Source organism: Gopherus flavomarginatus, chromosome 13, assembly GCF_025201925.1.
Source record: "Gopherus flavomarginatus isolate rGopFla2 chromosome 13, rGopFla2.mat.asm, whole genome shotgun sequence".
Lineage (NCBI taxonomy): Eukaryota > Metazoa > Chordata > Testudines > Testudinidae > Gopherus > Gopherus flavomarginatus.
Genome location: NC_066629.1, coordinates 3,922,345 through 3,933,781, shown reverse-complemented (window position 1 = coordinate 3,933,781; position 11,437 = coordinate 3,922,345). Strand labels below are relative to the sequence as shown.

At 40.1% G+C, this 11,437-nt stretch overlaps 1 protein-coding gene across 2 annotated transcripts in view; it reads right to left on the bottom strand.

Annotated features, from left to right (window-relative positions):
- Positions 1 to 4,677: 4,677 nt before the first annotated feature.
- Positions 4,678 to 11,437, bottom strand: part of LOC127033838 (tudor domain-containing protein 1-like) — a 57,639-nt gene continuing 50,879 nt past the window's right edge. For both annotated transcript variants that reach the window (XM_050922107.1, XM_050922108.1), the window contains exons 22-25: positions 9,214 to 9,381; positions 8,590 to 8,805; positions 8,363 to 8,409; positions 4,678 to 6,583 (exon numbers count right to left, since the gene is read on the bottom strand). In XM_050922107.1, the coding sequence (XP_050778064.1) occupies positions 6,491 to 6,583; positions 8,363 to 8,409; positions 8,590 to 8,805; positions 9,214 to 9,381 (524 nt within the window). In that variant the 3' untranslated portion in view covers positions 4,678 to 6,490. The remainder of the gene's footprint in view (positions 6,584 to 8,362; positions 8,410 to 8,589; positions 8,806 to 9,213; positions 9,382 to 11,437) is intronic.

The following is an 11,437-nucleotide window of genomic DNA, read 5'->3' as shown; positions in this document are numbered from 1 at the left end:
GGGTTGTAGTTTCTGGGTACTGAATATGGGTGAGAAATCTGCTGATGCAAAGATCTTTCACTTAGGAAGATAAGGGAAAGTAGTACCTTGCATTTCTGTGGAATGTCCTGACTGAGAGAAAGTCAGTATGGCTGTAAAAAGAAAGACTAGTAAGAAATCTACCGCCATCTATCTTGAACCAAGGCCGTAGCTTGATAAGTCTTAGCAACTAGCAACCGTATTTTTACTTCTATTGGTTTGTAACCCATTTTAACTTTATTCTTTCTATTTAGGCTAAAGTGAGACCACGTCCTTTGTTAATTAACCTGTTTTATTTCTTACAATCAACCACCTCAGTGCTGTGCTTGAAAGGAAAGGTGCATTTACCCCAGTTAAGTTAATAAGCTGTCATATGCTTTTGTCTCTTTAGAAGAACAAACCATCCTTATTAATCTTCTGAATGTTTCTGGAGAGGGCTGGACATTTTCAGGCAGACAGTTTTGAGGAAATTCAGGACAGGTGGTGTGCACTGGAGTTGCTTGCTTAATAGTAACCAAAGCTGGTGGAGACAAAAGTGTTGCAGTGGTGGTGTAAGCGGGCTGCTGGATTCAGAGTTGCTGAAGGGAGACACACATACTTAGTGCCTGCTTGTATGTTGGTTGGGAGTGTCCTGCCTGGGAGCTATAGCAGCAGAGCATTTTAAGGCACTCAGGGTTACAGGACAAGTGGTGACAACTTCTCATTGGGCTGGGTCACCTCCCAAAATGTGACACCCATATTTGTAGCACACACACGATATTAATTTAAAAAATAAAATAGATTTACGCTTATTTTAAACCTCCTGAGTCTTTCTATACTGCGCCATCAGCAATACTGAACTTAGATGAGCCTGGGTGATCACAACATGAAAGCAGCAAAGAGTCCTGTGGCACCTTATAGACTGACAGACTTGTTGGAGCATGAGCTTTCGTGGGTGAATATCCGACGAAGTAGGTATTCACCCACGAAAGCTCATGCTCCAAAATGTCTGTTAGTCTATAAGGTGCCACAGGACTCTTTGCTGCTTTTACAGATCCAGACTAACACGGCTATCCCTCTGATATCTCAGTGGTTTGAGCATTGGCCTGCTAAACCCAGGGTTGTGAGCTCAATCCCTGAGGGGGCCATTTGGGGATTGGCCCTGCTTTGAGCAGGGGGTTGGACTAGATGATCTCCTGAGGTCCCTTCCAACACTAATAATCTATGATACTTCACAACATGAAAGTATCACAATCTGCTATTAACTGAGGTCCTATTTTGTGACAAGCCCTTTCTACACACCAGCTTGCACCAGCAGTTTAACAAATATTTTTTTAAAGTCAGTTTAGTTAAACCCATGCAAACCCCTATGTGTTCTGCCAGTATATTGTGTTGTAGCTATATAGCTTAATTCAGTCTCCAAGGGACAGAGATAACATCTTCCTTTATAATATGCCTAGTACTGAGCACATTGATAGCTCAAATAATTTTGGGGATTCCATTAGAAACACTACCATAGGATTATATTAAAACTTGACATCTATACATAAATGAAATTTTAGAGATTGCAACAGAAACCTATTGATTTCTTTTCTATATTAATATTCTTAGCAATCACTAATGGAGTTCTCTTTTCCCAGAAAAAGGGAAAATAGGGGCTTTTTCAGCATTTGAACATGGAACCCGGAATATAAAAGCCACAACCTCTTCATTTCGCTTCAAACAATATGGTAAAATTCAGATAGATACAAATCTTATAGATTGAAGATGGACACTTTCATTTTGTCTTTTAAATGCAGCCTATATCTCCTTCAAAATTTGATAGTTGTAATATACTCTCAACAATGGCATTCAGCTTAACTCCATTCTGTCTCAATTTCCAAATAACCCATTTGTGATATGCAAATTTGTTGGAAAAAATATAAATAAAAATAAAGAATTCAGAGACACTTTGGATGTGTGCATATAAATTCCTATTGACTTCAAAGAGAATTGCATATATGCATTCAATGGCAAAATTTAGCCCTTAATGATGCAAACACCAATTTTGGAGAGAAAAAAGAAAAGCCTTAATTTTTAACAGATTAACTCTATGCAAATGGAAAGAAATCTAGACCGTGAAATAGCTTTATTACTCCTGGTAACATATCGAGTATATCTGGCATTTCAAAATTGGTCTTTGAAATACAACAAAAATAGCATCCTCAAATTTAAAGCTGAATAAAGTTTAAATAAGGTTACAACTGTTTGAAATTTACAATTCTTTCACACCATGCTTCCATACTATCTGCATCCAGCAGCTCAATAAATGCAAAATAACACAAAGAACAAGCTTAAGTTCGCACTGGTGCCACAAAATCATGAAAGGGGCAAACAGACTGTTCTAACCTTTGAAAAGCCTTCATGGATAAAACTATGATGCTTCAGCAAATGAGATTTTACATAAAAAAAGCACTGGAACAGAACCATTTACTAGGAAAGACTAATTCAAAACTCTCATATTCAGTATTATTTGTACAATCTCTCTGTATACAGCCCCATACATTTAAAAATTAACTTGCAATTATCTTTGTACTGTACAAAAGAGAAATAGAAAAACACACTTCAGTGCTAGAGGGACCTCACAGTACTGGAGAGCCTATAACGTGCATGAGAAAATGTGAACTAACAGATATTTGGATTGTTAAACGAACAAAAAGGTTGGAGAGAGTGAGCATTGTAAATCTGAACCGAATGGTCTACCATGTCTTCCACCTGTAGTAGGAGGGAAGTAGTGGTAAGAACACAACTATGAGTCAGGAGACCTGGATTCTAGCCCTAATTTTGCCACAGACTAGCTGTGTGATCTTGGGCAAGTTACAATCTCTCTAAGTATCAGTTTCCCATCTAGAAAATGGGAATAATGCCTATCCCTTACCTTTGTAAAGTTATTTAATATCATTGGATGAAAAGTGCTATGTAAGTGCAAAGTATTTTCTGAAGTTAGCTGAAGTTTTATTCACTTCTGAGAAGATGTTAAAACTCATGTGCCCACTTCTATCTTTATGCAAGTGGGTCTTTGTCCAGCTAGTTGGCAAAAAGGGGCATTGCCCATTTAAAGGCTCCATTGCAGCAGATAGGGAATTGTACAGGGATAGATTGGAAGGGCAGAAAGCCACTGGAGCTAGGTTAGGGTGAGCATTGACCTGGTCCTTTCTGCTGGACTGCAAAAAAGGGAGGTTTCATGGGGTATTTATACCCCATGCAGCCATGGAGAGTTACCCCTTTACCAGCTGGGCTGGCAGCATCAGCAACCTCTTCGTTTGCAACCAGCCAGCTCTGTGTAATAGAAGGGGCACCGATTCCCTCTTTCCCAGCATCTTTGGGCCCAATCGAGAGGGGTAGAAAGTGGGGCATCCATCTGTGATCCAATGGGCAGCATGGGGGATGAAGTGGGTGGAAGGAATCATTTGGGGATCCTTTCCTCTCATGAGTAGCCGGGGTGGGGGGACACTGCTGGTGCAGGGCAACAAGCATCGAAGACCAGGGAAGCAGGCCAAGAATTAATTGAAGCTATGCACACTGTTGTGGCAGGAGCTCTTTCTGTAGCAATTCTGAAGTTACAGGGGGCTTACAGAACAAGTAGAACCAGACCAGGGGGATGAACAACCTCTAGGACCAAAGAAGCAGAGCATTACAACTGCAAGAGACAGAGTCGTTGGTGAATTGGACTGACACCCAAGAAATGGTTGAAGAGTAGGAGAATTTGAGGGAGAGAAGCTTAATGGGCATGGCTGGGGACAGCAGGTTGCTGCACCCAGGGGCTGGGCCTTCGAGTGTTTGGGGGGGGGCGATATGGGAATGGTAATTTTAACCACTTCTCTTACAATGCTGCATTTGGGGATCTTAGAGGGGAGAGTGGCACAGCACATGGATATGGCCCACTGCTTCCTACTGAGGCTAAAAACAAGATGCAGGGGAGCAGCCACTTTCTGCAGCACCCCAGGGCTTTAGCTACTGAAACTTGTGGGGCAACAGATTTAGCCACACAGCTTGGGAAGGCGGCAGGGGGACACATGGGGTCCCACGGTATTGGGAGAGGGTCTGGAGTTGCTGGGTTAGCTCAGTTGCCTCAGAGATCAACAGCTTTTCGTATCTGTCACAGGCTAACTTACAACTGTTTAATAGGTTGGAGGCTTACCTCAGAGGGAAGTCAAGCAAAGGTGATCCTGGTAACCCCACACTGAGATACAAGAGATAACCAGATGGTACAGATGCCACTCACTGAAGTGGGAATCATTAACACAGGGGTATGGGGGAGACAGGGAATGTCAATTCATGGGATAGGGTCCGTGGGCTCTCTCAGGACATTGAGGTTAGTTAAGAATATGGTCATGCTTCTGAGAAGATGTTAAAACTGAAGATCTTAACATATTAAGAAAATCGTTTCCTACTTTACTTAGTCACCAAGATCTAAAAACAACTTCAGTGTACACATGCATACACCATTTCCTATTGCCATAAATGGGAACCATGTAGAGACAGAATTTGTCCTTAATGCCATACAGGAACTGTTGCTCCCTTCTGTTTTTGTTATTGGTAAGGTCAGTAACTGTTGCCGCAAAAAATATGGGAAGCTAACTTGCATCTTGGCTGTAAAAAAAAAGCCTTTTAGTTCCTCTCCAAATACTTACACTGAACTTTTTATTGACAATTAATAGCTCAACTGTAACACATTTGGTTCTGAATGTTTGTAAAGTGCTTTGAAAATACGAAAGAGCTATACAAGTGCTACATACAAAAAATTCCTTTGGAAGCCAAGGTTAGCGAGACTATATTGTACTATCTTCTTACTCGTCTGAATGCCAATAGCATGTTATTTTCTGGATTTTGCAGGGCAGATACTCAGAGTCTCATAACCAGAAGCAAAATGTTTTTAGAGGAAGAGAGGGGAGCTGGAAGTGATAATAGTAACATGTAAAAATGCACTTATTCCTTGATAATGTGTAAGTGAATGCCATTAAAATAGGGTCCAGTTCTGTTTGCTGGTCCATATAAGTATTTCACACAAAAAAACAACAGAGAGAGGGATAACCTAGGGTATGTTTTCCATATCTGACATCCAGCAAAGGAGAATGCTATAAAGCAGTTTCAAATAAAAGCCAACTGTGACTGGATATGATAAATGTTCAAATGGAATTTATTTCGGAGTGAGAGATTCACCCTGTGCTTAGGGAAAAATACAAATTTGTGAACATTGCTGATTCACCAGCACTTTGAAATTTCAATTGTAGCCATACCCTTAGTCTGGTAGCACAAGCAAAGTAGTAGTTTAAAAATTCCAACTCTTTCAAGTTAGCTGTAGTGCTCCTGAAAAGTATCAGATTGGCAACACCATAAACTGAAATCTTATGTCTCTACAAAACAGATGCACATGACCAATGGAAATACACATTTCCATCCAAACATGGAAACTAGTTCTAAAGTTGAGAGCAATTCAATCTCCATGTCTACGACCCCTTGCTTTGTCTGCTGAGTCTGTCAATAAAGGTGCCAAATTGTGAATGTGATGTATGCTTTCAGATGAAGAGGGTAAATACTATGCACTGATACAGCATTTGAGCATATACAGGAACTTTATCCATTAATAAAATAAAGATGCATAAACAGATGGAGAGGTTAAGTGACTTGTCTAAATTTAGCAGCAGTCTGATGGGGAAACCAAGAGTTCTGAGAGCCCATTCCTTGCTCTAACCATTAAACAATGCCTAGCAGAACTGCTGAATAACTATCTGAAAAAAAGGAATGATTTTGCAGGTAGAAGAGATACTTTACATGCCAATTAAAAATCAAGTTTGGCTGTTCACATTACCTCACGCAGCTGGAGGAAACAATAAGGAAAAATAAAAGGCTGAAAATATGGTTTTAAACAAATCTAACCGTAAGTTAGACACAGAACATTAAGCAGACCCAATGAAAAAAGTAGTATCTGTACTGTTATTCTTCATGACAGATCATTAACCTAAAATTTCACATGAATTTTTATTTCAAACTTAAATTTTATGTTTTCTATACATTCAATGTAAAAATGAAGTTGAGTTTTCTAAGACAACGATCCAATTTTTCTTTCTTGCAAATGAAAACTGAATAGTTTTCACTAAGTTCTCTTACAATACTTTTGGTTTGCAATTGAAGAGTTTTCTTACAGAAAGTTGCTTAAGAAAAAGTATTGCCTTCGTTCAAAAGAACTGCAACAACAGCCAGAGGCTTCACGTCTTAACTTTGCTCCGATTCAGACAGTCTAAATGTACAATTTCTCATTTCACATACGTACAGATATAGTCCAACAGCATTTAACAGCAAAACAATTTCTACAAAAGAAATCAAGCTTTTTTTGGTCCTGAACACAGCCACTATTCTAGGAGTAAGAGCAGTGAGCAGTAGCAATTGCATTAACATTGGCAACACAGTGTTACAGTTATAAGCATATAACACACAAATCATGCCTACAAGTTTAGTGTTGTAATAATTTTTTCATTTCACTACACTTATCTTGAGCCACGCGTTTATTTAAAAGAAAGAGGAGGATCTCTTCATGTTTTTCAATCTGTGGGGGAAGGACAGAAAGATTATATAGTAACATGCTTGCTGCTAAAGTATTATGTAAATGTTCCTTTTTAAAAATTAATCAAATCAACTTGAGAGCTACTTTCAAAAAGTAATTTTAGGTACCAGAAATGAACCTGGGTCTCCATTCTAGTTTAGTGAATGCACAACTACCTTTCCCTGTTTTGTGAAAAAGTACAACATGGTGCATCAAATGATCTTGGAGGGCGCTCAATTTTTTTTTAAAAAAGATACCCCCAAGGAGAGCTCTGATGAGGTGCTAGAGATGATGTCGTCAGCAGATCAATGGCTCAGGCCAACAGGAAGTGAACCTAGCCCTGTCACCAAGTTCTCTCCTTGCTCCCATTCAGTGGTGTGCTACCTACCTCTAGAGTTATTTCCTGGAAGCCCTTTGAAATGTATTAAGTCTGTCTTTCCTCCATCTGTCTCAGGGGATTCAGAGCCAGACCCCTTCCATGGCCTGTCCCCCACTCTCCCTCCCCCGCAACATTCATAGGGCTGGATACAGAAATTTGGCTGGATTCTTCATGGCTACAGTTCAAAGGGCTACCTGGGAGAAAATGATTTTGCTTCACTCTGTAGTGGGACAGGGAAGGAGCAAGAGTAAGCTCAGTAACAAGATGGATTTACTCTCTACCAGCCTCAATCCCTGGCATCAGCATTCCCTTTATGAACGTCCCGGGCTTCTGTGACAACCACTGTTCAGCAGAAACACTCTCCTTTTTCCCCAGAGTCATCAGAGCAGTCAGAACCCATGAATGCTTCTGGCTCTACTTCCCGCTCAAAGATAGTAACTCTCACTAAATATAGGGCTTCTCCTTAAAAATGAGAATGGGCCTTTGAGACTCCAAAGGTAAGATTTTAACACTGATTTCACTCATTTTTATAGAAACAAAACAAAATCTAAGTTTGCTTATTACCTGCAAAAGACTTGATAAGATTATTTTAAAAAATACAAGAGTGGAGGCATTACGAATGCCAAGTCACACCCACAGTTAATTTTTTCATAGGCACATTATTAACCCTTAGTTATATGAAAAGGCTGGTAGTCCTTTGACCATATAATAGTGCTGTTATAATATTCTAATAAACGATCTTTTCTTTAAAGGTTGCAGGCTCTGCCAGTTTTACATAGCCTTAATTCCTATGCAACAGTTCCTAGAATTTTACTTAAATTCATTTTAATGATCCTACAGACATCATTGAATGTTGTTTTCATGTCATTAAGTCAGTTCTATACAAGTAGTAATGGTACTGTACTGTACTTTTTCTTACAGACACATAGTAAGCAATTCTGTGCTGGGGATAAATATTTTGTGGTTTTCTTTTAAAAACATAAAAATGAGTCCAACTCAAATGTCTTAATATCAGCAGCAAATTCTGGCTAGCTTCTTCAAGTACTTATGATGTATAACACATTGAAGAATATTCACAGTAACTTCTCATAGCATTCATATATACCCTGAACATTCATTTTTTACATGCATCTGTGATAAACTAGGAATTGACCAAGACTATTAGGCCAACCTATATTTTCCATGTTGCATGACATTCTGAATTATTTGACCATGTAAAACATAAAATAGGAAAGTTCATATTTTTAGAACACTACTTTTTTAATTTTATAGCTAGCCACAAATTACAAAAAAACAAAACAAAACCAAACCCCCCCTCCATACACACCTTTTCCATGCTAGTTTTAAAAAAAATATCAGTATTTGGAAAAGAAAAACGTAAGTTTAGGCTGAATCTTACTTACTTGCTTTTTTAATTCTGTGCAACAGCAACTAGCCTCATTTACATGGGCTATAAGAAAAAAAATGAACAGGAAACTGATCAGTAAAACATCATTATTGCCTCAGTAATTGGCTGAATACAATGAGATTTTAGAAGTACAAAGGACATTAGTTATGGATGCACACAATTCATTTTTGAACACTAGAATAAATTTAAGAATCAGAATATTTTAGGTGAAAAAACAGTTACCTTGGTGTAGCATACTTTGATTTCCAGAGTTGCTATATTTGGCTAAACCTTCCATTACAAATTTGTCAACTATACTTAGACTACTGTTTTGAAAACATTTCTCCACAGATACTGCATGAATATTCTCATTGATCCCTTTCACTGTGATCATGACACACTTATTCAATATTAATGTTTTCAGCAAATCTATTATTAATGGAGACCATTCCATGATTCCTGGAAAAAATAAAATGAGAGACAACTGAGTTCTAGTTTAGATTGTAAATAGTTTAGCTACATCCTCTACACCATCATTTAAATCTTAAAATTATGTAATAACACGAAAACCTAGAAAATGTTACAAAAACTTTTAAAAAAAAGCCTTATCATTAAATTAGGAGCATCCTAGTTTCCCAGTTATCTATAGATTTTTTTCCTGCAGTACCTAAACTAATTCCAAAAATTTTCAAGTTAGTATTGTAAAGTCTATTTTCAAACCCAGAAAGACTAATCTGTGTACTGTTTTGTTGAGTCCTCATCTAGATGGACAATATAACAGAGGGGTTAATGGTAACAACCTAAAAAAATTATGACCAAATAGTCTCTCTGCTAAATAGCCAACATAGTGTTCAGTTGTGTTTCTACCTGCAAGCGAACACTTAATTATCTGAAAAGGGAGCTTCAAGTAACGTGCAGTGATCGGCAGCACTCTAGAGAATGGTAGAGTTTCGGTGCATCCATAGTCTGCATATGCTACCTTCACCTCCGACTGAGAAACTCCCAGAACTATAGCTCTGTACCAATAGCCATCACCTGAAAAAAAAAATTGGAACAAAACATTTGAAGTGGTTTACTTTCAAACTGGGATCCAGAGTTACATAATAATCCATCTAAATCTATATAGTTTACCAGAATTTAAAGGAGATTATTCAGAATACATGGATACTGTAAAAACAAACAGAAAACGAAACACTACCATTTAGAAGTACACCTCTACCTCAATATAACGTTGTCCTCAGGAGCCAAAAAAACTTACTGCGTTATAGGTGAAACCGCATTATATTGAACTTGATTTGATCCGCCAGAGCGCGCAGACCTGCCCCCCCACCCCAGGAGCGTTTTTTTATCATGTTATATCCAAATTCGTGTTATATCAGATGGCGCTATAATGGGGTAGAGGTGTACTAATTTTTTTTAAAAAGAAAATCAACATCAGAAAAGAACTAAGCTACGTTACAGATGTTTCAAACCCTCCAAAACCTCAACTTTTCTAGTTACGAAATACAGCTGGTGTTCAAAATTGGATCGTATGCCTTGACAGGAAACTCTATAGAAGTCCTGGTGAGGGTATGGGACATGAGAGAAAGACTGAGTTTCCTCTAAATCGTTCCATCTGAGATTTCAGTTTGCTAGCCCAATCACCCTGAAGTAGGGAGTTGGAATGTTCCTCTTCACCTTATGTCTTGCAATTCTCAGAAGATCAAGGTCACCCAGGTAAGGCCATGTAAACATACACTGACTACTAGCTCCTGTTTGAGCTGTGCAGCCAAGGAGCTAAGTGATACTAGGAAAATCTGGCACAAGAAAAGGAGTGTCATAACCCATGGGTCTTGAACCCAGTTTCACAGGACCCATGGGGGCAACCATACTCCAACTCTTAATGTGACAGCCTGCTTGCAATGGCTTACCTGGGGCTGGGACCCATGAAGCCCAGCCTCAGGATAAGGCTCCACCTCTGAGCCCCAGAGTAGCTGCTGACTGGCACACTGGCTCTACTTAAGCCAGCAGCAGGAAAGGGAAGCTTTCCAAACTACTCTGCTCTGGACTTTGTGCCTTGTGCTTCCTGCTCCTGCTGCTTGATTTCCTGGCATCCTGACCCAGGCTGACTCTGGTTCCTAACTTGTGGTTCTGATATTCAGTTTGTCTTTTGCTTCTGATCTCCCGGTATCCTAACCCAGCTAACTCCTGTCCCGTGACTGTGAACTCTGGCTCTGACTACTACTTGTTTGGACCACACTAACCCTATAGGACTGATCCCGGTGCAAGGAAGTTGAACCCAACTGAACCACAACAGCCACCAGTGTACCGACTTGCCCGAATGGACTATGCCACTGATAATGGCCTTGGTAATCAGCCTGCTGCCAGGAGATTTAGTCTAATCCCCCCACTCCACCCGACCTCAGCACTGAAAGGCCATAGCTCTGTGCTGTCTAACTGGGATGCCTTTCTCCAGTCGATATCAGCCAACTTGGATGACCCACACCAAGTTTGAATGGCCAAGGGAGACTCTGGCAGGGTCAAGGCACAGAGGCCTCCTACACAGCACACTTCCGCTGCCTCACAGCGGATACAGAGTGGAATGAAGCAGAGCAGCTGCACCAGTTCCAAGGCACTTGCAGGAGGAAATGAAAGACAAACTAGTCCGCGAATCTGGCCATGCCATCTTGGCCTGCCCAGTAAAAGAGCCGAGGAGGTTGGGGAAAAACAAGCCAGCCCAAGCATATTGGGAGGAAAACAGACCCGTATCCTAGTCCTCTCTAAAACACACCCTCAGCCCCATCTTGGGGCTTTCCATTTGCAGGTGCCTATCCAGCTGCGCATCCCAGGGGACCCCCTGAGTGATGAGGATGTGTTGGAGGGGAATCTATCAGGATCAGCAGACAATTTTACGGATGCAGTTACAGCTCAGGCCCTTCAGATTCCCCTGCTACACAAGGCTGTACCTGACTTGATTAACACAATTGACAGATACCTGCTGTCTTCAGGTCCAGTTGTGGAGGAGACTATCCCCCTATGGCAGGAACACTAAGCAATAATACAATTTAGTGTGATCCATTCCCTGCATTTTCCCCTGATCCTTGGCATCTCC